The sequence below is a fragment of the Heterocephalus glaber genome, unplaced genomic scaffold (assembly GCF_053883595.1).
Source record: "Heterocephalus glaber isolate CG9 unplaced genomic scaffold, H.glaber_assembly_v1.0 deba00001461, whole genome shotgun sequence".
Taxonomy (NCBI): Eukaryota; Metazoa; Chordata; class Mammalia; order Rodentia; family Bathyergidae; genus Heterocephalus; species Heterocephalus glaber.
The window spans coordinates 40,200,689-40,225,947 of record NW_028258308.1 but is presented as its reverse complement, the minus strand read 5'-3'; the positions used below and the strand labels follow the sequence as shown (position 1 = coordinate 40,225,947).

The following is a 25,259-nucleotide window of genomic DNA, read 5'->3' as shown; positions in this document are numbered from 1 at the left end:
GCCCTAAGGTGTAATAGTTTTCTGTTGCTGTGTAACAATATTCCCACAAAGTTAGCAATTTAAAATGTAACGGTTTATTTGGGCAAGAGTCCAGGTAATGCTTAACTGGGTCCTCTCCCTAGAATCTCACAGGGTTGAGGTTGAGATTTCCCGCAGGGCTGATGGAAGGCTTATGGCTCAGCTAGAGACAGATCCACTTCCTGTTTGCATGGTTGTTGGCAGAATTATTCCATGTAGCTGTAGGTCTGATTGCCTCAAGGTATTTCTTTGTGCAGTTTTGGGGGCTGGTTCTTGCCATTGGCTTGACACTGCTCTCCTCCTCTGGAGCTGCCCATAGTTCCTTGCCACCTAAGGTTCCCTACTAGGTCTGTGTTTCCAGTCACAAGTTAAAGGCCTGGAGCTCACTGCAAAGTCCACCCTGAGTCCCTATCAGAAAGCCAAAGAGTCTGCACTGGAAGCCTGGAGATGATGTCTAGAGGTGACAGCGAAGACTGGAGCTCTTCCAAAGAAGCAGAAGCGAGCCTTCCTTCTTTCCCTTTTTATGCCATCGAGGCTATAAGCCTGTTTGTTGGTTGGTGCCACTCACATCTGGTGTGGGTCTTCCCTCTGCAGTAAGTCCATCATCCAGACACACCCAGAACTGTGCTAAACTAATCCACTAGGCAGTTTGTTTGTTTTTTTTTCCAGGAATTGAACTGGGGTCCTGCTTGCGAGGCAGGCAGTGGAACCACTGAGCTAAATCCCTGGCCCCACTTGGCATTTTTTATTCAAATTGACACCACAACCTATTGCACCTGCCACCAACCTTGCCATATTCTGTTGGGTAGAAGCAAATCATAGGTCCTGCACACTCGGAGTTAGGGGTTGTACGATAGCAGGAGCACCAGAAGACAGGGGTCCTGCGGTCTCCTTGAGAGTCTGTCTGCCACACTTGGGTTTTATAGGATAACTGGCTGGAGTATGCAGGAGTGTGAAGGAGAGTGATAAAAAGATCAGTGGCCAGGGATTTAGTTCAGTGGCACTGTGCCTGCCTTGCAGGCACAAGGTCCTGAGTTTGATCCCTGGTACTGGGGAAAAAAACAAGAAGACCAGTGGAGAGAGGGGATTTGGTATGCGACCACTAGGGTTGTAGGCAAACAGGGAGAAGTGATTGGGTTTTGACATGTTGAAGGTGGAACCAGTAGGATTTGCAGGTGCACTGGATATGTGGATTAGGTTGCTTTGTTAGAGGCCACGCACATGTAAAATGTTGTTATATAATGCAAAAAAAGTTATATTACTTTAATGTCATGCATATCACACATAAATATATTTTGAAGAGTTTATGGCATCCTGAAATCCATCCAGCTTCATACTGTCATTGTTTTTTAATAGTAGTTGCATTTATTCTAAAATGTATTCTAAAATAAGTAATATAATCAAGACAAAAAATACAACCTGGATTTTTCTGTCTTTTTAGCACTTCAGGGATTGTTAATGAAGACAGTTGTTCTTTTTTTTCAGTACTGGGGATCGAACTTGGGACCTTGCGCTTGCAAGGCAGATGGTGGAACCACTAAGCGAAATCCCCAGCCCTGACAGTTGTTCTTTGACAAAATAGCTAGAATTATTCAGTCATTGAAAAGCATAGTCAGGGCTAGGGATTTAGCTCAGTGGCACCTTGCCTGCCTCTCAAGTGCAAGGTCCTAAATTCGACCCCAGTACAAAAAAAAAAAAAAAAGAAAAGCATAATCAGAAAGACTTTGTAGCAAGGTGAAAGCATTTTTTGATACATTTACCATAAAGAGGCCAAATATGAGCTGAGTACAGAAGCACATGTCTGTAGTCCTTTATTTAAAAATTAATTTTATTGGTACATTTTAGGTATACAATATAATGACATTCATCATTGGAAATTTGTACCTTTACATAATCTCTCTTGGTTTTATTTTTTCCCCATTCCCCTGCCTTCCCTTCAACTCCTCTGTAATGCTGATTACTTGGGAGACTGAGGCAGGAAGAATGCAAGTGTGAGGATAGCATGAGAAACCTAGTGAGACCCTGTCTCAAAAATAAGTAGCAGGGCATCCTGGGTTTAATCCCCACAAGTATGAAATCGAATGTCCACAGTCCTCTTCTTTTCACATGTAACAGATTTCCAGAAATGTGTGTGAGAATCAAACAAGGGACTGACTTCTTGTTATGAAATGATTTCTTTTTAAAAGTTTCTTTTGGGGTGCTGGGGGTTGAACCTAGGGCCTTTCATGTGCTAAGTACATCCTTTCCACTAAGCCATACTCCCAGCTTCTCTATCTCAGAATTTTTAAATAAAAATACTAGGAGGGCTGGGGATTTAGCTCAGTGGTTCTGCCACCTGCCTCGAAAGCACAAGGTCCCGAGTTTGATCCCTGGTACCAAAAAAATAAAAAATTTAAAAAATAAAAGTACTAGGTATTGAATTACCGTCTTTTAACTGCAGGTTTATTGTTTTGTTTTGTTTCTTCTGGGTGCTAGAAATTGAACCCAGAGACTCATGTATGCTAGGCATGTATATAAGTGCTCTGCCACTGAGTCACACCCCCAGGCCTTGCTGTAGTTTTTTAGGACAGATTTATAGCATTTTTTAAGTTTCTTAATTTGTTTTTTGTTGTTATTGTTGTTGTTTCCAATTGAATTTGTAGTTAATGGTTAAGTCCAGTGAGCAGTTCTTTGAGGTTGAAGATTTTTGTCACTTTCAGAACATCCAAAATATTTCTGTTATTATTCATAGTAGTATCAGGTTTGAGTGTTACACTCTTTATATCTGATATCAGCACTGTAATTTTTCTGTATTCACTTATGTCCATGAAATAATAAATATAAGTAACTATCATGCTTTTGAAGCCACAAAATTATTTCTTCAACTGAAATCTTACTTTCTCAATGTGTGAAAAACATGAAATGGAGGTGATTTGATTGAAATTTTGCTCCAAAGTTTTACAATTAAAGGAAATTTGCCTGACGTGGTAGCACATGCCTCTAATTCCAGCACTTGGGAGGCTGAGGCAGGAAGATCACAATGAGATCAAGGCCAGCCTGAACTACATAGTGAGACCCTGTCTCAAAAAACCAAAAATAAAGAAAAAGAAAATTTGCCATCTCAAGGTGTGATATGTATATATACTGATTCTCTGCAATGAGTTTATTATGTATTGCAAACAAGGAAGAGGGGGAAATTTTTGCCATAAAATAGCTAAATATAGTAACAGAAAGTGGCAGTGTAGCCACATGGTATCCAGGGCTGTGATACCGTGAAGCACTGTAAATAGTGTCCATCAGCTAATGGCAGACCCCCAGGATGAGAAGAAGCCATTTGAGGCTAACAGAATGTAGTATGTGAATTTGCAGGACACCCTAAGGCCTTCATGAGCATGAACTGAAAGGAAAAGTGGAAAAGATTAACTCTTCTGCTTAATGGTGTTGCCGTAATGAATGAAAATATTTTTTAGCTTAATTCTTTGTTATAGCTTGTGCAATAAATAAAAATTGGAAGAGAGAAACAGCTGGTGAGCTTTTGTGGTGACCACTGCCCAGATGACATGAGTATGCACCCCTTGAAGCCAGCTGGTGTCCTGCGTCCATGTCATCAGCAGCACGGTGCCAGAGAAGGACTGGTGCAGCCAAGGTTGGGTTGGTCCTTCCAACTTTGCCCTCAACTTCTCTTAATATACATGTGGTGATCTATTTTTATCAATAGAGAGTAGCCAGGCACATTGGCGTATGCCTGAAAGCCCAGTGCTTTGGAGGCTGAGCCAGGAGGATTGCAGTAAGTTTGAGGCCAGCCTGTGCTTCATAGTGAGGTCAAGGCCAGCCTGAACTACATAGCAACCTTCCCCCCCCCCCAAAAAAGAGAATAAACACAGATAAGAGCATTCTATGTTTTTAATCTTTTTTTTTTTGGTACCGGGGATCAAACTTGGGTCCTTGCACAGCAGGCAGCGGAACCACTGAGCTAAATCCCTGGCCCCTATGTTTTTAATCTTTAGATTACTGTTATTTACTATCAACAGGTTTAATATTAGGAGCTAGTGAGCATTCGTATGAGAGGAGTAGGCAGAAAGTGGTGAAATAATAAGCAAATACATGTTTGTTTCCAAGACACTTATCGTCCTCTGAAATGTATTAATAAGACTGACAAGTCCTGTTCATAATGCTATTGTGCTGGGCTGAATCAGCAGTGTCTTTAAGGTGAAAAGGTTAGCGAGTATGTGATTACAGACACGCGTTGAAGGTTCCGTATTTACTCTTATGTTAAATGAGAGACCACTGTGCCCATGTGAGAGCCCCAAAATGACACTGACAGCACCAGATCTACAAGGGTGTGGGGGAGCTGACCTCTAGTGTGTGGGTGATGGGGATGTGATACGGAACGGCCCCCTCTACACAAATGGCTTGGCAGTTTCTCAAAAAATCAACAAGCGAATCATTCTCCTGACATTTATTCCAGAAAAATGAAAATGTATATCCACATGAAAACTTGTCCAGAATGATCTTTGCAACTTTATTTGTAGTAATAGCCCCAATCTGAAAACCAGCCATGTGTTCTTCAGTGGGTAAGTGGTTAAACTGTGGTACATCCATTGTGAAGTTTTGTGAGGAGTTTCACTTAGCATTAACAAACTATTGACACACACAGCTTGTATTAATCTCAAGGAAATTAGCCTGAGGGTTTTTTTTTTTAAGCCAGTCTCAAGCCAGGCATGATGACTATTAATCTAGTACTTGGGAGGCTGAGACAAGAGGATTGCCAAGAGTTCAAGGCCACCCTGAACTATATAGCTAGAATTTGTCTCAAAAAAAGGCAGTCTCCTAGGCTGTGTATTGTATAATTATATTTGCAGACCATTTTAGAGACCTGGTGAGTGGTCTCGGGGTGCTTGAGCAGGTGGAGGAGGTGGGGTGGATGGTGTCCTGCACAGGTGTGACCCTATAGCCCTGGGGTGCAAGAGCAGGTGTTCGTCTTCCTCATGCTGAGGGCAGTCCCAGTGTCAGTTTTCCGGTTTTCATGTGCTGTAGTTCTGCGCAGTGCCACCTTTGGAGGAAGTTGAATGAAGGGCACAGAGGTCTCTGCACTACTCCTCTAACATCCTGTGAATATCTAATTACTTTTAAAATTGAACAACAAAGGCAGTTGATTTATTTCAGATTTAGATATTTTGCAGGTTTGGTTTTTTGTTGTTGTTGTTGTTTTTTGGTACTGGGAATGGAACTCAGGACCTTGCACTTGTGAGGCAGATGGCAGAACCACTGAACTAAATCCCCATCTTTTGCAAAAGTTTTTACTGGTTACCCCACACACAGTACAAACTGGTAACAGTCTGATAATACCAGCTTCAGATAATACCACCTGCTGTGTCCTCAGGTGTCAGCACAGCCGTGGCAGCTGCACTGTAGGAATAGTGTTATCATCGAGAAAAAGGCAAGCAGGTTGGCAGCTTTTGAGGCGCTTACACAAGAAAAATATTGTTTGAGTACCCATGAATAAATAACAATTTATTTCTAGGGTTCAAGTTAGAGTTTCAGAATTTTTAGCTGGCCAGGCATGGTGGTACATGCATGTGTAATCTCAGCTCCTGGGAGGCTGGGGCAGGAGCATCACCATGAATTCAAGGGCAGCCCAGGATACATAGGGAGACCCTGACTCAATCAATTAACAGACCAACCAAAGAAATAATTCTTTTTAGTTAATTGCCTTGGATTATATACCTGTTTGTTGTTCTTTTTTTTTTTTTTTCTTCCAGTACCGGGGACCAAACTCAGGACCTTGCACTTGTGAGGCAGGTGTGGTGCCACTGAGTTAAATCCCCAGCCCTGTGTACCTGTTGTTAAGGAATGCCTTCTAATATAATACACTAATTTTACAATTACATATTACATGCTTCTCCACAGGGTGAATTTGTAAATGAATATGTTGGTGAATTAATTGATGAAGAAGAATGCAGACTTCGAATCAAGCGAGCTCACGAGAACAGTGTAACTAATTTTTATATGTTAACTGTTACCAAGGTAAAATTGCCTTTTTTTTTTTGGTAAGAAAAAGAGACTTTTTTGTTCTTGTTTCATGGTTTTAGGTTGAACTCAATTGCTTTTGATTTATTTTCAGCAAAATGATAATGATTTGCAGTAGCCACCATGTGCCTACTATAAAGTGTTTATTATACAGAGTATGATATGAGACCATTGTGTTCTCTCTGCATGGATGGCCACCCTCGTGCAGGGTTATGTACTTCTTTCCCTACTTTGACTTGCCCCAAACTACTCTGTAGAGACTGTTTCTTTTCCTGCCTTTAATAAAACTTTGAGACCATTTAAACAAAAAAAGTACAAGGTGAATCACTATGGAAGCCCTGTACATCACGTGAGACAGCTCTATGAGTGATGTATCAGGACTTTCATCCCGGATCTTAGTCCCGGCTCTTTTCTCAGGCACTACAAGAATGAAGGAGAGAATCAGCACTGCGGTTAAACTTCTGACTTAGCAAAAACGCTAAATCACTTGGTGTGTTAAAACATTTTTTAAATGAGTGCTGTCCTAAGAAAAATGACAGTGAAACCTATAGTTTGCTAGTGTAATTGTAAGACCTGTATGTATTTGCACATTACATTCATTGTCTTGTTTAATTTTTAAAACAGTCCCCTGATATCTAGAGGGCAAGAAACTGTGGTCCAGGCATAAGTGATTTGTTGAGTATCTTGTTAGAGTTTTAAGAAGCTCAACTAGCCAGTTGTGATGGTCCATGCCTGTATTCCCAGCACTCAGGAGGTTGAGGCAGGAGAATCACTGTGAGTTCAAGGCCAGCCTGGACTACATAGTGAGACCCTGTCTCAAAAAAAAAAGAGAGAGAGAAACAAGACCAGTACCTATGTTTTCTGTTCCAGACTGTCTCTAATGTAAGTGTCAGAATAGAATTAGGGCTAGAATGTAGTTCAGTGGTAGACCATGTGCTGATCACACATAAGGCCCTGGGTTTAATCCCCAGAATCACCCCCTAAAAACCCTAACACAATTAAAAGTAAGAGAGCTCATTTGAAAGAAGAATTTTTTTTTTTTGGTACTGGGGATCGAACTCGGGTCCTTGCACTTGCACAGCAGGCAGCGAAACCACTAAGCTAAATCCCCAGCCCTGAAAGAATTTTAATCAATGTGTCATTGTTAGAAAGTTTTACAATTTTCATAAACACATTTCATGAGCATAAAATACCATTTTTCATGATGCTGGAGTCTGGCTCCTTAAATCCTGCCCTTCTGGCCAGCAGCCCCCCAGCCACTCAGCAACACTCAGGAGGCTCGGTCACCAGAGCTCATCCTGATTGCCAGAGTTCAAATCCAGGCTGCCAAACTGGTGAGCTGTTTACTGTATTTTGAACTTTAGTGGAAGTGAAAATGGAGAGGAAAGGTGACTACTGGAAAGTCTGTCCCACACAGTAATAGCCTCTCCATCAAGCTGATCTCCCAGTCTTCACTTAGAGAAGGGTTCTCACTTTTCCTTCTCATATCTTTATGGTTTAAACCTGTTACCCCCATACTTTTGCTTTGCTTTGACCAGGAAAGAAGGGCCGATAGTAAGACACCAGTGTAGTTATCTGAGTTTAATGCTCTCTGAACAGAAAATACTGAAACATACAGCCCACTAATCCAAGTAGCATTTTCTATGGTAGGTTTGTTTCTAGAAGCAAGCTTAAAAAGAAACTATATTCCACTTCAATTACTTGAACTTGAAGTTCAACAAATACAATAAAAAACTTAGTAAACAGCACAGGGAGTCACGTGTTTAGTTTCGTTAATGTCAGACACCAGCTGGTAGCAAGACACTGCTGCCTTGTGGCCTGGACTGAATTGGATGTGTCTGAAACAGCTTTATTTAGTTTAATGTCAAAGGAATTTTTCTTTTGTTCTCTTCCTGAAGGACCGTATAATTGATGCTGGCCCAAAAGGAAATTATTCTCGTTTTATGAACCACAGTTGTAATCCAAATTGTGAAACACAGAAATGGACAGTGAATGGAGATGTTCGAGTTGGACTCTTCGCTCTGTGTGACATCCCTGCAGGTAAGAAAGTGATGTGCTTCCCGAGCCTAGCAGCATCAGGTCAGGGCAAGACTGTATTCTTTGAGGATGGATGCTCAGCTATTTACTCAAGGAAGAAAGATAAAAAGCAATGCCCTGGAAAGAGAACTTAGCAGAATCCTCTCTGTGGAAAGGGCATGATGGGTTCTGCAGTCTCACGGCATTACTGCTCCAAGTTACGTGGGCTGTGTAATGTAACCAGATGTCTTAGCCGTTGTTTTCTTTTTTAAAACATATTAAAAGTAATTAGCTTGTGTTGACATCAACTGGTTTTTTGTTTTTACTTTGAAAGATCATTCTGTCTTAAATTAGACATAAAAAGCCTCAGAAGTTGGAGCTGCTGCTTTGATTTTTCCTTTCCTATTCAGCTCCTCCCACCCCCATAGTCCGTCCCTTTTTAAAATTTTGCTTTGAAATAGGTTGTTACTAGATTGTCCAGGCTGGCCTCAAACTTTCAGTCCTCCTGCCTCAGGCCTGGCAGGTAGCTGGGATTACAGGTGTGCACTGTCACACCTGGCTTCCCATCAGCATTCTTACAGCACAACTTAGTTTCTCTTTGGTTAAGTTTGTAGAAAAATGGATGAGAAGAGAAATTGTGTAGCTGACAGAGATTTAAAATATTTCTAGGACCTGGGCATAGTGGTGCATGCCTATAATCCTAGGTCTCAGGAGGCTGAGGCAGGATGATCACAGTGAGTTTAAGGCCAGACTCAGGAGGCTGAGGCAGGATGATCACAGCGACTTTAAGGCCAGCCTCAGCTACACAGTGAGGCCCTGTCTCAAAAAACAAACAAAACAAGCAAATAAAATGTTTCTAGAACTCTGGATTGGTCAAGCCAGGTAAAAGGATGTTTAGGAGGCCCTCATTTGAACCTTGGGTCTTTGGTATATGTAGTACTCTATTTTAAACCCTCATCTGATCATTATGTGAGGCATTAGTTACTGGGAATAGCATTGTGACAATCCCGTGGTCACAATGCTCACTTAGAAACTCAAATGAAATAGCGTTAGAAAAGGGGCATGCCGGGCATGGTGGCACATACCTATAGTCTCAGCATTCAGAAAGCTGAGGCAGGAGAATTGCTGTGAATTCAAAGCCAGCCTGGACTATATGGTGATACCCTGTTTCAGAAGAAAGGAAAAGGAAAAAGAAAAAGAGAGGCTAAACTAGACCAGGCACAGTGGTGGATGCAAAATCACAGCACGCCAGAGGCCAAGGCAGGAGGTTTGTGAGTTTGAGGCCTGGGCAACTTAGCCAGACCATATGTCAAACAAACCGAAGAAACAAAAAAACTCAAAACAAAAAAGAAAAGGGGCTAAACTAAAAGACTTTTTTCTTGATCATAGATTATAGACTCTTGGTCCCTATTACATTGTTTTTAGCCACTCCTGTAAAAAGAGTGTGACTTCTTTTTAGGATATTTAGGGTTGCATAATTGTTGGTAGTTGGGGTTTTCCTGGTTCCCCTCCTGGTTTTGTTGTTTTCTTCCATCACTGGAACACGGGAGGGGAAAAGTCTTCATGTCAGGATTGTTGCCTTTCAGTGTCAGAGTGTGTCCAAGCATTTCTCTTTTTCGTGACTCGAGTCTGAAGAATTACGTTTCTTACGTTTCAGGCATGGAGTTGACATTTAATTACAACTTAGACTGTCTGGGCAACGGAAGAACAGAGTGTCACTGCGGGGCAGACAACTGCAGTGGCTTTCTTGGAGTTCGGCCAAAGGTCAGTTGTAGGGGCCTTGCTGGGGGGTTGCGCTGTGGCAGCAGTTCATCCATGGGCATCTCAGGGGAGGTCAGCACACAGGGCTCTGCTTTGCTTTCACATCATCGATAGTGTTCAGACACTCCAGATTTCCAGGGAAGCTCAATTTCTGATTAAGTCTGACATTAGCAAAGCTCTCTTAAAACTTACATATCAACTAAAACTACCTTTAAAATGGTGAATGTTGTGATGCATGGGTTTAACTTGATGAAAACAGTCACAGGTTATCTGAGCATTACTGGGTTAAGGTTGCTTGGATTTACCACCACCCTTGCAATTAAAAATCAAAAAAGTATCCTATTTAAAACTCAGTGAAAGCAGAGTCTTATTTTTAGTATATATTGTTGTAGGATAAGACATCTTGATGTTCTTAGGAATTGCATAGCAAACAAATTTAAATTATTGTGAGGGTTTTCTTTTCTGCATAAAACTCCATACACTGTGATTTTGAAACCGTGTCCTTCCTTCCTGCCAGTCGGCATGTGCATCCACAGCTGAAGAGAAGGCAAAAAATGCCAAGTTAAAGCAGAAAAGACGAAAAATCAAAACAGAACCAAAGCAGATGCATGAAGATTATTGTTTTCAGTGTGGAGATGGTGGAGAGCTAGTCATGTGTGACAAAAAAGACTGTCCCAAAGCATACCACCTCCTATGCCTTAACTTGACTCAGCCACCATATGGTAAGCTAGAACTTCAAGGGCCCCTCTGGATGTGTCTTTGCTGTGTGTAACCCAGAGTACATCCTACTCCTCTTAGTAGAGTCCTGAAGTAAGAAGTGTTGAACAGGGCCAGGGATTTAGCTCAGTGGTTCCAGCGCCTGCTGCGCAAGCACAAGGTCCCGAATTCAGTCATCCCTGGTACCAAAAAAAAAAAAAGAAGTGTTGAACTGAACAAACAACAATAGCAAACAAAATTATGTTAGTGAAGCTTGGTGTGGTGGCACATGCCTGTAGTCCCAGCACTCGAGAGGCTAAGGCAGGAGGATCTCTGTGAGTTTGAGGCCAGGCTGGGCTACATAGTAAGGTGAAGGCCAGCCCGAACTGCGTAGTGAGACCCTGTCTCAAAAAAGCCAAAAAAGAAAAGAGAAAATTATGCTAGTGAAGAGTCAGTCTGTTTCTGCAAACTGAGTTACCTTGTGTGGTAGCATGGATTGGTTTCTTAGTGTTATACAGGCAGATAGTTGGCACCTGTGGCATCAGGGATGAGCCAGCAGCTCACATCCGTGTGAAACAACATGCCTTAGGTGTGTGTTTTACTGGAACTTGCAGTCAGAGAAGAGAGTGGGAGCCTGGGGTTTCCCTCAGTGACAGTGGCACTGACGCGCTCCCCTCCTTTCCTGCCCTCTCCCACATTAGGAAAGTGGGAGTGCCCGTGGCACCAGTGCGACGCATGCAGCAGTGCAGCTGTCTCCTTCTGCGAGTTTTGTCCACGTTCATTTTGCAAGGATCATGGAAAGGGGGCTCTGGTGGCCTCTGCACTGGAGGGCCGGCTCTGCTGCTCTGAGCACGACCCCTTGTCACCAGTGTCACCAGAGTACTGGAGCAAGGTCAGATGTAAATGGGAATCCCAGGATCGCAAAGAAGAGGCAAAGGAATAAATGGTTGGTGATCCCTTTTCTATTAATGAGATGAAAACACAAGCAGATAATGTGTTTTAAAAAGAAGAGACTGCTCAGTGCACACAGCCTCTGCCCATCAGAACTGCCTTATTAAAGCAAAAAGGAGAAACCAGTTCACACAGACAGAAGCAATTGGTGGTGTCTGGTTTCTCTGTTTTGTTTTGCTGGCTTGGGAATTTCTTTCGTGGAAGATGAAATTCCCTTGATTTGTTTGTTTGGTTGGTTGGTTGGTTTTTGGTTTTTTTCCTTGCCTTTTATTGTGCTTCAGTGCTTTTGCAGCTGAGAAAAGAAATGTCTTCACTTTTAAAATCAGAACAAAAAGAAAAAGTTTTGTTAATGAGATCTAGGTCTGAGATGTGTTCCTAGGTTGTATAAAGTAGCCATCATTCCTTTATTTATTTTCATTTTTAGGAATTTTGAGAAGTGTAGTTCAGATAGTCTAATCATTGTACGTATGTGTGTGTAAGTAGGAATTGGAGGAAGCCCTGTAGAGAAGCATATGATCACCTTTTTATACCTCTTACTGAACAGTAGGTAGGCTACCTTCTCTTTCCCTTCAAAATGTTTTTTATAATCTTAGAGAAGAGCTCTCCCCAGGTATTATATTGGTATTACTTGTGTGGTCTTAAACCAGGGGGGCTTTGTGATCAGTAACTTTACCTACAAAGGGATATGGTGTGTTTTCTTTTAAGTTTTGTTTTGTTTTGTTTGGGGAGAAGAGAAGGAATGAGTGTGCTCCCTGTCAGTGGACAGTGGGCTTCTGGTGATGAGCACTGTGGGTGTGAGCTCACAACAGAGCGGTCATGCCTGTCCTGATGCTGACAAAGGCAGCTGCAGGGAGGTGGAAGGCACAGACCAACAGTGGGATTGTCTTAAGCACCTTTTTCTGTCCAATTTAGTGTAGATCCTGGTCTTAGAATTATGAATATTTTTTTTCTATCTGTTTTCCTTTCCTAATCAAACATTTTCTTGGTCAGCTGACCATTCAATCATGTTCCCTAGCAAAACTGCACAAGAGAATTGGAATAGATTTTAAATTGAGTTTAGTTGTAAGGTGAACACAGTAGGGCCATCTCCAAGTTATATGTAAACAACTTCTATTTAGTATTATTCAACAATGTAAAACTGTCCTCATGACTAAGAGCAAGAACTGCTTTTATAAGATTCACAAGAGTCACACAAATGTACTTCACAGTGGAAAGCACTTAGAGAGAAACTCCCAAGGAGGTCCAGGTCAGCAGAAACAGTCTTCCACCTGCAGGTACCCCACAAAACTCACTTGCTTCTAATGCTTAGGAATATGTATGTTCCAGCATTCCTCATATGAAAGCGTTCGTAGTGTCAGACACTGTAACACTGTGTTCAGTAGAAGTCTAGGGTTAGCCTAAATGAACTTTAACTTCCTCTGTGAATTCTGACTGCTTACCATTCCTGATACCTGGTAGCATTTATTTTCTCTCAGTACTCAGTACCTTACAAAGGGGAGGGAGGGTTGATGCTCTGTCACACTCCTTCAGTAATGTTATGTGTGTTCCACTGTCTTACGAATTTAGAGCTGTTCTCTGGAAAGAAGGAAAAAGCTGTGTTGTGCCTCTCTTTCTCTTTTTAAATATAGAAATGTGCAATTATACTGAATTTTCTCTTGTAAAAAACAGTAACAACACTACAGTTCCTTATTACTTAAGCTTCTAAACTGCCATTTGCCTAATTACATCAATTAATTCTGAGGTGACTTATTGGTCACCCAGTAATTCTGCTAATTACACATCATCTAAAAAGAGCAAAATGGAAAATGCTACACGTTACCAAATCCAGTTGCTATGAGTAACGTGAAATATGGCTCACAGCAACACTAGACTTTGTTCTTGAGCAATTATATAGTTTGATGTCCTTTTAAAAAATAATTTTAAAAAATCTAGGTTTTCTCATACTTAAATCTTATTTTATATAGATATCTGATAAATGTATGGTTTTTTAAACTTACTAACACAAAGATTTCTTTTAATATTCCAAATGCAACTCTTGCTGAAACAGTGTCCAACATGAAATTGTATCTCCTTTGTTTTGGACTTTAGTGCTATTTAATATCTGATAATTTTTATATGGTAAGCCAGGGTGTATTCTATATACTGCAGATACCTTAGGTTTAAGTATTTTTATGGAGCTTCTCATTGTGTCACATTTGTTTTTATATCTATAACAAGAGCTCTGCAGAGACTTTTTAAATCTTTTTTTTAACAACTAATAGAATTGTTCTGTCATTTCAGAAATCAAGGTACAAAACACAATAGCTAACCATAGCTCTAAAATCTTAATGGTCTAAAAAGTGGTTTTAGTCATCCCAGTGCCAAGGACCTCTGCACAGCTCCATGGTGTTAATGTTGACCTATTTATATATGCTAAAGTTGAAGGGTTAAGAAAACAGAAATCTGTGCTTTGTGTGTGCATAAGTGTACATGCTCTGTGCTTGCTATGACACACTGATGAAATAGTCTAAAAGACACACTTCTTACTCACAGTCTGATGTATTTGTTAACTTCTAAGTCTGTATGTGGTCAGAGATTAAGTGGTTGGTCAAAAATGAAATAACTTAAAGCAGCACAAGATAATGGTGGTTGTGGAGTTTTTCCCTCCTTAACCGAATGTTAATTCTTTGGAGGAGGAAGTGAACATAAGATAAAAATCCTGTGATTGTCATGATCTATCAAAAGATGGTCAGCATAGAGCTTCAGAAATTAGGTCACAAGAGCTAAAGAGGAAGTCATGGGAACCTTCCTGCTGCTGCAGCTGAGAGGGTGGGGTGGGTGACCCTTCACTCCTGGCCTGCTGGAGAGCAAAGGGAGGTGGGCTTCTTTTCATTTTTGCTTTAACAGGTTCCCACACTGTTGTAATTCTCGAAGATGCCCAGGCTGAGCTTTAGAATAGGCTGAGTGTAGGAGTCATGGAAGCTTGGAGATTTCTGTGTTCCAGTCAGGGACAGAGCTGAAAACTGGAAGACAGTGGGGGGTGGGGGGAACTAAGGCTTGTTCTTTTCTGCCACTTCCACACAGTGCTTGGAAACCTGCCTATGAATGGCATGGAAGAGCGATCTAAGGTGTCTACCCTGGTAAAGTGTTTCCGATGAGACAGACTGGTGTGCAGCTTTCCTGGTTCTGATGTAGTCTGTTTTTTGGGTATTTTGTTCAGTGTGTTCCAGTCAGGTCAAACCCAGACCTGCACTTTGGAATGGGATGTGCCATCAAGTTAGTGTAATCTCTGGACTGCTCAGGACCCGTTGTGGGTCTTTTGTTTCATTTTTGAACACAAAGCTCTTTTAACCTTTACCATAAAGTCAGGGTGCTGCCAGCCACATGCCATATCCTAACAATGAGAAAACAGGTTGCCTTGGGGCCCTCACGGCTTGGAAAGCTTGTGTGTGTGCTTTACCTGGACTCCAGGTAGGTGGCAGTTCAGAGTAGCCTCCAGTGACTTTTCCCAAGGCTGATGCATCTAGTCCCCGCCCCCCATCCAAGTTGCTGCAGGCAGGAGTGATCAAAAGAAACAATTTCCTGTTCAGCCTAAGGCCACCTAGACCTCATCTCTGGTTATTTATAAACAAAAAATAGGGCTTGGTTCCATTTTCAAATGGACTAGGGAATAGATGTAACCAGACAGCTTTGCAATGAATTAATGAATATTGAAAAGTTGGAAATTTGTATATACTGAAATCTTACCAACTTATAGGGTAAGGGAGGGGAATGATAATGTTTACCACAGGTACGATGTAGTCACTTTAACATTGAGACCTCTGCCTCATGGAATTCAGGTTTTTTTAAGTACTTGAAACTCTTCAGATTCTCTTTATTTTAGTTTCATTTTTTAAAAAATTTATGAAGTAGAAAGCATTATTTTGTGTATTACTTTGAAAACAAATAGCCTCGTCTCTTATCCTCTTTCACCTGGATTAAAAACAGAGTTCTGGAAGTGGGAGTGCTGGTTCACAGTAGAATCAAAGATTTACTGTGTACCCTGGAAGAAGAGACTCTTGCACGAGATACCAGCAGCATTTTCACAAGTGTTTCCTGTGTGTATTCTTTATTTTGTCAGCCCTATCCCCAGCACGTCTTCTTTCCTTTTAATATATACCTGTGTAGCTGATTTTTTGCACTTATATTACACTCCTAAAATGCTGTGTGTAACCCATATTTTTCAAAACCATTTCTGATTTTGGTTTTTTTGTCCATCGCGGAAGTGACAAACATGGGCATTTGTGGCACATACATGTGAGGGGGAAGGGAGGGGAGAATTGCCTGTCCTCCAGGGGCTCTGAAAGTCATTCACAGGCAAGTAAGAAGGACAAACAGCACAGTGGCCAAGGTCATGGCACAGCCCTTCATTTTCCTATGTGATGCAGATGGCTGAGCACCCTGCACTGTCCCTTCCTCCCCACCGCACACTGCTGCTATGGGCGGGTGGCTCAGGACCACCAGGTTGCCTGCATGGGGCATTTGTAAGGTATTCTTGTCGGTTTAGAAGTGGACTAGATAAAATTTACTCTTTACTTTTACTTTGTCATCATTAATATTCTCTCATTCGCTGTCACATACCCTGTGTTGAGAATCATATTTCACTAATAAAGATGCTAAATGATAATTACAACTAGCCAATAAGATCTTTTATATACAAAAATGTGTGCATATTTGGAATTGATATGAGAAATTCATTTGTACCCATTTAATACTGCACAGCACACATAGATACCTAGAGATTCCATTTCCATTTCCTCAACTTCTTTATGATAATGACCTTTGTAGACTGGTTATTTCTGTACTTTGTTTATCTGTAATAAACTTTGTAGATCCTGTAAAATGTTACTTTGCCTAAATCACTTGAGACTTGAGTCTTTTATAACAAAAGAATCAATATTCACTAACGTCACCCTCCTGAGTTCCTGTGACTTGGCTAGAAGCTCTTGACACTGCGGGATTAGTGTTCATGTTCCCTGGGGGAGTTCTGCTGGGGCGTTACTGTATAATGACTTGATGTTGCCACATAGACTCTAAGCTATATAATATTTTGAGGATGTTGCTGATTGGCCTATGTTTTATTGCAGAGTGTGAAACGTGCAAAGCTTGGTTAACCTGTATATAGATAGCTCGTTGACTAGTTACAGTGTACTTGCCTGTAATATTTAAGCTTCTTACTGATATGTGTGCTGGTAGGAACATACAGTTTTTGTATATTATATTTACTGAAATGTTGCCTTTTTTATTTTACAAATACTTTGTAAATCAAATGTGTTTTTTGCTTCTGTGAGGATTAATTTGGAAAGATTTTTTGACATTCCACTGATTTCAGATTTTGCTTGAGATTGACTTCAATAAATTGTCCTGTATGTCCCAAACGTGTGTTTTCTGGTCTGTGCTCATGGAGGGCCCCTTGAAGAACACTACTTGCTTTTGTGGTCGAAGGGTGATAAAGGGCACCGAGGCGAGACGCTTGGTCTCTCTGCTGGAGACCCAGATGCCCTGCTGGGTGTCCTCGCAGGGACAAAGGGCAGCGCGCTGCGTGCAGTTCCCCTGGCGTCCGCCAGCCTGCGCTGCTGCAGGGACGGCCTGCTGGGGACGACGGCGTTTCTGCGACCACGTCAGTGCGTCGGGGATGGCGGCGGCTGAGGCGGAGGTGGCTCTCAGGGCTGAAGTGGGCGTTCGGGTGGTGCTGTTCACGGCCTTCCTGTAAGGGCCCGGGGGTGAGCCCCCATCCTGTCCTGTTTGCCCCCGCGGAGGGAATCAGGGCCACCGGGAGGCCAAAGCCGGCTCCTGCTGTGGGGCCCCCAAAAACCACCTGCGCCTGTTTCTCCCCAGGGTGACAGAGCTGCTCCCTCCCTTCCAGAGACGCATCCAGCCGGAGGAGATGTGGCTGTACCGGAATCCGTACGTGGAAGCCGAGTATTTCCCTACCAAGCCGATGTTTGTGCGTAGATAACATCCCTCTGCCCGCTGCCGCTGCGCTGCGGTACTTCTCGGTACTTTTCCTTGAGCTTTTTGCTGGCAAGCGGAAAAAACAACCCCTAGGGGGCTGTTACGTGCTCCAGATTCTGCTTCCTGGTGTTTAAATATTTAAGATCCAGATTTCGGGCAAGACGCGCGCGCGTCTGGCTTGGGTTGTCTGAATCCTGTTCCTTAGTATGAGGCCTCTGGGCCTTAGCGAGTGGGGGCGGTGTTCAGGACGCCGAGCTAGAGACCTACTTTTACTCACTTAGGAGATGCTGCCTGCCAGGGGAGCTGTGCTGTCGCTTCCTCCCACTTCCTTGACCACTGCAGGTCTGGCTCTGTTGTTTTACCTTTGACATATTCTGGTTCAGGTCATTGCGTTTCTTTCTCCGCTGTCTCTGATCTTCCTGGCCAAATTTCTCAAGAAGGCAGACACAAGAGACAGCAAACAAGCCTGCCTGGGTAAGAGCAAACTTCCTGCTGCCGGGATGACTGGAGAGGTGGCAGACCACACTGAGCTCTGCAGTCCTCGCCTAGCACTATGCCCAGTGCCCCAGTTATTACACCCCCCCCCCCCGGAGATAGCGCTGTAAGGGCTCGCTGAGCATGGTACCCCGCACAGCTGCGCCCGCCCGCGGCCCAGAAGAGCTGTCCTTCCTCAGCATAGTCCTGCACACCTGGCTGAGTTTGTCTCAGTGCGCCTGCTCTGAAGGAGCAGCCGTCCTTCCTGACAGATCCTAACAGTTCCTTTGCTTCCCAGCTGCCAGCCTCGCCCTGGCTCTGAACGGGGTCTTCACCAACACGATAAAACTGATAGTGGGAAGGTAAGTCAGGTCAGCACCCCAGGTTCCACCCACAGGAGATGGGGAACTGCACTCCTGCATATGTTTTTCTCATCTTTGTCTCCTTTATTCACAGTCTAATCTTTTCCTCATTTAGCACTTCCTGCTCTCAACCTCAGTCTTGCAGGACACTTTTCTACCCTAAGAGATTTCCCACTAACAACCCTAAGTGGAGGCCACAGCCTCAGTTGCAGTGTGACTTGCTGTCTGCCCTAAAGAGTAATCACGTGAAGTTATTTCCTTTCTTTTCCTAATTTAAATGTCTGCTCTGGAACTAATGCTTTTTCTCAGTGTAGAGAGTATCCTAATCCAGTTAATTATTTTGCCTGGGACACTATATGACCTACAGTTAAAAAGATTATTGCTATCTGGTACAACTGAAAAATGGTTTCTGGAAGTATAAATGATCTGAGTCTTAACACATGCTTATTTCTAGGCCACGCCCAGACTTCTTCTACCGCTGCTACCCCGATGGGCTGGCCCACTCAGACCTGATGTGCACAGGGGACAAGGATGTGGTGAATGAGGGCCGGAAGAGCTTCCCCAGCGGACATTCCTCCTGTAAGATTTCCCCTGGACTCTACTTCTCTGCTTACTTTGGCATCGGTGCATTTGACCTAGGAAGCTTGTAGAGATGGGGCCATCTGATTACACCTGGTCCTGTACCTAGAAATTAGAACCTCCTCCTCTTCAATAACCACACAATTTCACTAAGCCCTAGCCTTGAGTATTAGTACTAGAGGGCAGAGAGGTCGTTTACCTGTGAGAGTTGCACATTTTATTTTTACTGTATTATTTGCCTAGATCCTGAAATCTTTTATTAGTTTTTAAAAAAAACACCTTTCTTTAGTTCGTGTCAGGTGCTGCACAGCATTTTAGATTCTTACCTCATTCACAGCACACAATAACCCATTGAAGTGGTAGTTATTTATGACTTCCATTGATAGATGAGGAAATTAAAGCATACAGAAATTAACCTGCCCAAAGTCATATAACTTTTTTTCTAAAAACTATTCTAAGATAAAATATTAACACTAGGTGATACAAAATGAAGTCTTTCATTTTCCCTTTCCTTTTCTCTGATAATCAGTGACCTAACCCACAAGTGTACAGAAAAGGCTATGCCTACCACGGATGGCTCCCTGCTTCCTGCTTGGAACCAAGTGATGTGACTTTCTACAGGACCTAACCACACGGGTTTTCCCTTTCTAGTTGCATTTGCAGGTCTGTCCTTCGCGTCCTTCTACCTGGCAGGAAAGTTACACTGCTTCACACCACAAGGCCGTGGGAAATCTTGGCGGCTCTGTGCCTTTCTGTCACCTTTGCTCTTTGCAGCTGTGATTGCACTGTCCCGAACCTGTGACTACAAGCATCACTGGCAGGGTAAGCAGTGTTGGTCCTAGGCAGGCCCCACATTCCCCTCATGGTTTTCTCACTAGCAGATGGCACCGCCTCAGTGCATAGCTGAGGGAAGGAACACACTGTTGAGGATGGGCTGGGCTCAGCACTCCAAGTGCACGCTTCCATCCAGAGGGAAGACAGAAGTTTACTTTTTTAAAGATTCCCAACAAGGCATGTTCTAATTATCCCACCATTTGAAACATCTTAAGTTCAAATTAAACTGCATCTATAAGAAAGTTTGTAAGCCAGCACAGTGGCTTGTGCTTATGGTCCCAGATCCTCAGGAGACTTGGGCAAGAGCGTCACTTAAGCACAGGAATGGAGGGCCAGCCTACACAAGACAGAGACCCTGTCTCAAAAGAAAACAAGACAAAACAAATTCTACAAAATAAAGCTCAGTTTACTCTTAAAAATCATATTGTCATTTGTGTTCAGAAACAAAAATTCAATAACATGTAAAGTCATAATTAAAGCAAAGACTTTCAAGTTGAATGCTATAGAAAAACAAATTACAGAAGTCTTAAAAGGCATAAGTTACAAAAATTGTTACAGTATGGCTAGAGGTCCTCAGGTGCCATATTTTATTTTACTTTTTTATTTTTCTTGGTACCGGCGATTGAACTCAGGCAGGACTTTGTACTTTCGAGGCAGGCAAGGCACCACTAAGCTAAATCCCCAGCCCCAGGTACCATATTTTTTTTTTTTTTTTTGGTACCGGGGATCAAACTTGGGTCCTTATGCTTGCAAAGCAGGTGGCGAAACCACTGAGCTAAATCCCCAGCCCCTCAGGTACCATATTTTAAAGAATAACCACAAAAGGGTAACTCCTGCAGAGTATCTTTCTCTGGAATTCCTGAAATGGTAACAGCTCAATGAATAATAACATTACATGAACTTGTGTCATTCTTTTGAATTAAAAAATAATTTGGCCCATTGAGAGTGTTTTGATTTGGTATTTAGAGAACAATGGCAACCGTCTGAGACAGAATCAAGAGAGCCTAAAGAAACAATTTATCTGGAATGAAGGGTCTCCAGCCCCTCTAAGCACAGTGCTGGGGTAGAAGGTCACGTTCTCCACAGTGTGGTATCTGAGTTAGGACTCTATGACTAAGAAAAGATCTCCCATCCTCTCTCTGCAGATGTGCTAGTCGGATCTATGATCGGCACGACATTTGCCTATGTCTGCTACCGGCAGTACTACCCTCCTCTGACTGACGCCGAGTGCCATAAACCACTCCAGGACAGGCAGGTGCTGCAGGCTGCACAGAGAAAGCCTGGTGACTCCCACTGTCTGGATATTTAGAAGCTACGTCTACCTCAGTGGAGAGTAAGGCCAATCAGGCTTCCTAAGGAGACCATGCACAAGACGAGGACTGGCCTTTCCACCCTTTCACACAGCCACGTTCTTTTCTGGCCGCACCTGGCATGGCTGTCGGCAGGTCCCCAGCTGCTGAGGGAAGTGCTCCGCTGGACTGGCACTCCGAGATCTAGTGCTTTTCAATTTAACTGAAATGCCACTCTTGGAAGGCTATTTTCACAAAGAACTATTTCATCATGGGAACTTGAGTTAATTACCAAAACTTAATTTGTTTCTCATAATTCAAAGCCTTAAAATCTAGGTCATGACCTTTGTTTCTGTTTATTTCCCCTGGTGACAGTTCCATCAAGCATTAAATAGGAAAACGTCCAGTTTTGGCTAATTTACCACTGTTATGCCTGTCTTACCTGACCTCAACCATCTGGTATTGCTGTCTGTTTTGAACAGTGTGGGCATAAACAATTTGTTGTTTTTCTGTTTTTATTTTTGGAACCAAGGATCAAACTTGGGAGCTTGTGCTTGCAAAGCAGGCAGCGGAACCACTGAGCTAAATCCCCGGCCCATAAAGAATTTGTTGAACTGCTAAGAAAATAGTAAAAAAGAAAATGGTCAATGTGGTTTCAACACTAACAACAGATGACTGTTTCTACCTCATTTGTCCTTGTGCTCAGGACCTCCTTGCCCAAACATTCTGCCACCTGATGAAGGCAGGAAAAAAAATGACAGCTCTCATTATGTGGAGGAAAAATGAGTTTCTGTCTCCTTCATAGGACCTTACAATTTCCTCTTTCTTGTGATTTTGTGGGGAGGGAAGGTACCAGGGATTGAATTCAGGACCTTGCGCTTTTGAGGTAAGCGGCGGCTGAGCTAAATCTCTGGCCCTTGTGATTATATTTTAAATGACCATGTCTTACATGTATCTTCCTATAAAATCATTAATGCATTTTTTCCCCTTCAGTAAGCCTGATAGTCAAATAATATGATGAAATGTGTTTTGTCCTTAGGAAACCATTCAGGGACTGGATAGAAAAACCAGCCTGCCCGTCTACTGTGATGGGACCTCGGTCACCTAGACTGCTGGCTGATGTCTACACATGCCAAAGGACCACCCATGCTTGCCTTAATACTGCCGTGCTTCAGATTCTGAACTACACCTGCCTATGGCAATAAGAACACTAGTAAAGGGGGAAAAACTAATAGTTCTTTGACCAAAATTTTATTTCCTGAACTTATTTTGGTAATATATAGGGGAAGAGAAAATAGTTACTGTATTGGGTCTATGATAGATGAGGCCAGGTAAGAGTAGGCAACTAATTAGTACAATTTTATTTCAATATTTATCAAAGTTTTAAATATAATTATGTAAACAAACATTTCAAAAGTGCAAAATATTAGCTAATTAATGCTATTAATCTTTCCATGAAAACAACCTCTCACTGAGATAAGCAGTATGAGTTCTGTAAGCTGGGAATATATACAAAATGATGTTATATTGGAGTTTAAAAGTAGGCTTGGTCAAGAGATTGCATGTTATACAAATGAAGCAGTCAGATAACTTAGAAGCAAATAGGCTTTCCTCCAGCTTCCTGTGTACAATGGTGCTTACAACAGGTAGATAGGTGAGATACAAAGCACTTGCATTTACCTCTCCTTACTACCAGGTGAGAAATGGTTGTTTTTTGAGACAGGGTTTCACTACTTAGCTCAGCCTGACCTTGAACTTACACTGATCCTCCTGCTTCAGCCTCCCAAGTGCTAAGATTATGGGCATGCGCCACCAGGACTGGCAGAAACATTTCTCAGTACAGTGGCTCACCTAGCTCTCAGGGTCAGGCTGTCCATCTTTGGTTACAGGGACTCATTCTTGGATTTTTTTGGTTCACTCTTAAATGTACTTACGCTGCTAATGTGGAAAGTAAATGTGAAATTAAAGACAGCAACTTAACAAAGGATTACTTTTTTTTTTTTTTTTTTTTTGGTACTGGGGATTGAACTTGGGACCTTGGCAGAACCACTGAGCTAAATCCCTAGCCCCAAGGATTACCCTTTAACATGTGAGTGGTACTTAATTTTCAGTAACCCTTAAGAGTTTACATGGTGAAGGACTCCATAGAGCTGATGTTTCTTGTAGCTTCCCTTCAGCATTAGTCCATAGCACACAGTAAGGAAGACCAAGCTCGACTGTACACCCCCTCCCTCCCACCCTGACCTCTATGGCACAGTGATTCACTTCCCTTTTTCCTTCTTTCCATCAAGGATAAAGATCGCTGTTGTCTAAGAGATGACTTCAGTGAATATCAGATGCCACTGCTTTGGATGGCAGATGTCTTGGGGAAAATTAGTCCACAGTTACCCAAGTTCAAGAGAAATTTCACTCTGTGAGCTCCAAACTAAGCTGACAGTGACTCTGTTGTGGTCACTGCCCCTTGGCCCCCTATTGGTGTAGGTGATTCTCACAGTAAGTAATTTCCCAGCCAAACTACATGCTCGAATAACACTGCCTCTGCCAAGAGCATTTTAAATAAGCATTCTGGATTATAGTACCTAAGAAGGCAACGATGTTCACTTGTGCACATGTGTGCATTACTGGAGACTGAACCAGGGCCTCTGCAATGAGCTGCATCTCCAGCCCTTTTTTATTTTTTGAGACAAGGTCTCACTAGGTTGCCCAGGCTGGGCTCCAACTTGTGATCCTCCTGCCTCAGCAGCCCACAGGGGATACAGGCGAGCCCCACCACTTCCAGCCTAAAAAATGGCTTTAAAGAGAAATCACAGTAACACATTCATCCTAGTGGAACATCAGATGACTTAAGTTCTGTTTCACCATAAAGGCACCATTAAAAGATCTTATTTACAACCTAAGCAGCCTGTAATTTCCGATTCCTCACCTCTATAGCTTTACCCTCAACATAACATACACTCTCAGCAGGCCACAGTGGCTCACACCTGGAGCCCTAGCACCCGGGAGGCTGACGATGGAGGGTCACAAGTTCCATCCTAAGCTGGGCAACTCAGTGAGACCCTAAATCAATACAGAATATACAAAGTGTAAAGGCCCTGGGTTCAATCCCAGTACTGAGGAAAAAATGTGAAACCTCACCTAAGCCCCCAGTTTGGAGCATGCTGTAGAAGGATAGGTCTGTGATATACAACATCCTGTTTTATAAAGATGTAATGTAAATGAAACTGTTCAGTTTAGACTCACAGTGGCTCAAACTGTTGTGAAGGAATAAGCAGCATCTGTCTAGCAATAGTCTTGTCGGTTGTAAGAAGTAAATGATACTCTTACTAGGCTGCACTTTAATCTTTCTTTATACTGTATATGCAGAAAAGAAACGCTATCTCAAAAGAAAAAAAATCTCCCAACAACCCTTCCCATATCCATTCAGACTTAGCTTTTGGGTCCAGAGAACCCTAGAAACGAGAATATCCCCAAATGCCTTGTAAATCTCAATAATCTCCTCCCAGACTGGAAATTCTCTAAAGATAAGCAATAATTTCCTAGAAAAGTTTCCACCAACCTTCACCAAGTCAAACCCAGGCTAGATTATATGCTGTCTTGAGTGGTAAACAATGAAGTGTGGCACCTATTTACTGTCATCACAGAGTTAAGGACAGACTACTCCCAGTTATGAAGAGTGGCAAGTGTTCACACAAAGCCAGTGGGAAAAACTAACAGCTGGGCGTGGTGGTACCAGGCTGTCATCCCGGCACTCTGGGAGGCTGAGGCAGGAGGACTGCACATTCAGGCCCAGCCTGGGCTACTCAGTGACTTAACAAGACTCTGCTTCAAAATTAAAAAATAAAAAAAGAGCTAGGAATGTAATTCAGAGTGAAGGCCCTGGGTTTGATCCCCAGTACCGCCCCCCAACAAAAGAAGCACTAAGGTCTTCCCTTGGTTTTCCGCTCATTCCACAAAGGAAGGATTATCTTCCAAGATGGTGAGGAGGTGAGGAAGTAGCAGGTGACATGCAGCACACATGCAGCTAAGGGGAGAAACCGCATGAGAAGCAGGTGGGCTTCCTGGAGCAGGCTCCTCTGTCAGCTCAGGAAGAGTGAGAGAAGAGGTCACCACGCAGGCAGAGCTGGAAGGCAGCCACACAGAGTTCCAGGCTGGCACACAGTCAGTTTCCGATCAGGATTGGCTAACTGAAGTGACAACTGCTGCCATGCTGACTCTCAACCAATCGTAACTTAGGGCTCTGAGTTCAAATCCTAGAAGACAACAGATGTCATTAGACCAAACCTTGCTCTAAGTGTGT

The 25,259-nt window shown here is 42.7% G+C and overlaps 3 protein-coding genes across 29 annotated transcripts in view; 2 read left to right on the top strand and 1 right to left on the bottom strand.

The window, feature by feature from the left end:
* Nsd3 (nuclear receptor binding SET domain protein 3) overlaps positions 1-16,847 on the top strand; it is a 130,569-nt gene extending 113,722 nt beyond the window's left edge. For 5 of the 6 annotated variants that reach the window (XM_013076069.3, XM_004855349.4, XM_004855350.4 and 2 more), the window contains 5 exons: positions 5,908-6,024; positions 7,926-8,067; positions 9,701-9,807; positions 10,322-10,526; positions 11,202-16,847. In XM_013076069.3, coding sequence (XP_012931523.1) covers positions 5,908-6,024; positions 7,926-8,067; positions 9,701-9,807; positions 10,322-10,526; positions 11,202-11,443 — 813 coding nt within the window. In that variant the 3' untranslated portion in view covers positions 11,444-16,847. The remainder of the gene's footprint in view (positions 1-5,907; positions 6,025-7,925; positions 8,068-9,700; positions 9,808-10,321; positions 10,527-11,201) is intronic. The other variant, XM_004855352.4, reaches the window with a different exon arrangement.
* Plpp5 (phospholipid phosphatase 5) lies at positions 16,838-22,946 on the top strand. Of its 12 annotated transcripts, none has more exons than XR_002386352.2 (8): positions 16,838-17,178; positions 17,336-17,468; positions 17,808-17,898; positions 18,197-18,260; positions 18,715-18,839; positions 19,491-19,661; positions 20,819-21,848; positions 22,002-22,946. XR_002386352.2 is itself a non-coding variant. In XM_021236808.2 (7 exons), the coding sequence occupies exons 1-7, from the start codon at positions 16,838-16,840 to the stop codon at positions 20,980-20,982; spliced, it is 1,089 nt and encodes a 362-aa protein (XP_021092467.2). In that variant the 3' UTR covers positions 20,983-22,946. The 12 variants fall into 12 exon arrangements, 10 of the variants coding, with proteins under 10 accessions (XP_021092467.2, XP_004855412.2, XP_087073449.1 ...); XR_015453487.1 differs by having other exon boundaries at positions 17,308-17,416; XM_021236808.2 differs by having other exon boundaries at positions 20,819-22,946.
* The window catches only part of Ddhd2 (DDHD domain containing 2), a 26,323-nt gene continuing 21,122 nt past the window's right edge, over positions 20,059-25,259 (bottom strand). For all 11 annotated transcript variants that reach the window (XM_004855358.3, XM_087217317.1, XM_087217321.1 and 8 more), the window contains one exon: positions 20,059-25,212. The gene's annotated coding sequence lies outside the window, so the exon portion shown is untranslated. The remainder of the gene's footprint in view (positions 25,213-25,259) is intronic.

Coding starts and splice junctions, on each gene's coding strand:
- Plpp5 (XM_021236808.2), top strand. CDS start 16,838: ATGTCCCAAACGTGTGTTTTCTGGTCTGTGCTCATGGAGGGCCCCTTG. Junction 17,899..18,196: donor CAGCAAACAAGCCTGCCTGG/GTAAGAGCAAAC, acceptor TTTGCTTCCCAG/CTGCCAGCCTCGCCCTGGCT. Junction 19,662..20,818: donor CTACAAGCATCACTGGCAGG/GTAAGCAGTGTT, acceptor CTCTCTCTGCAG/ATGTGCTAGTCGGATCTATG.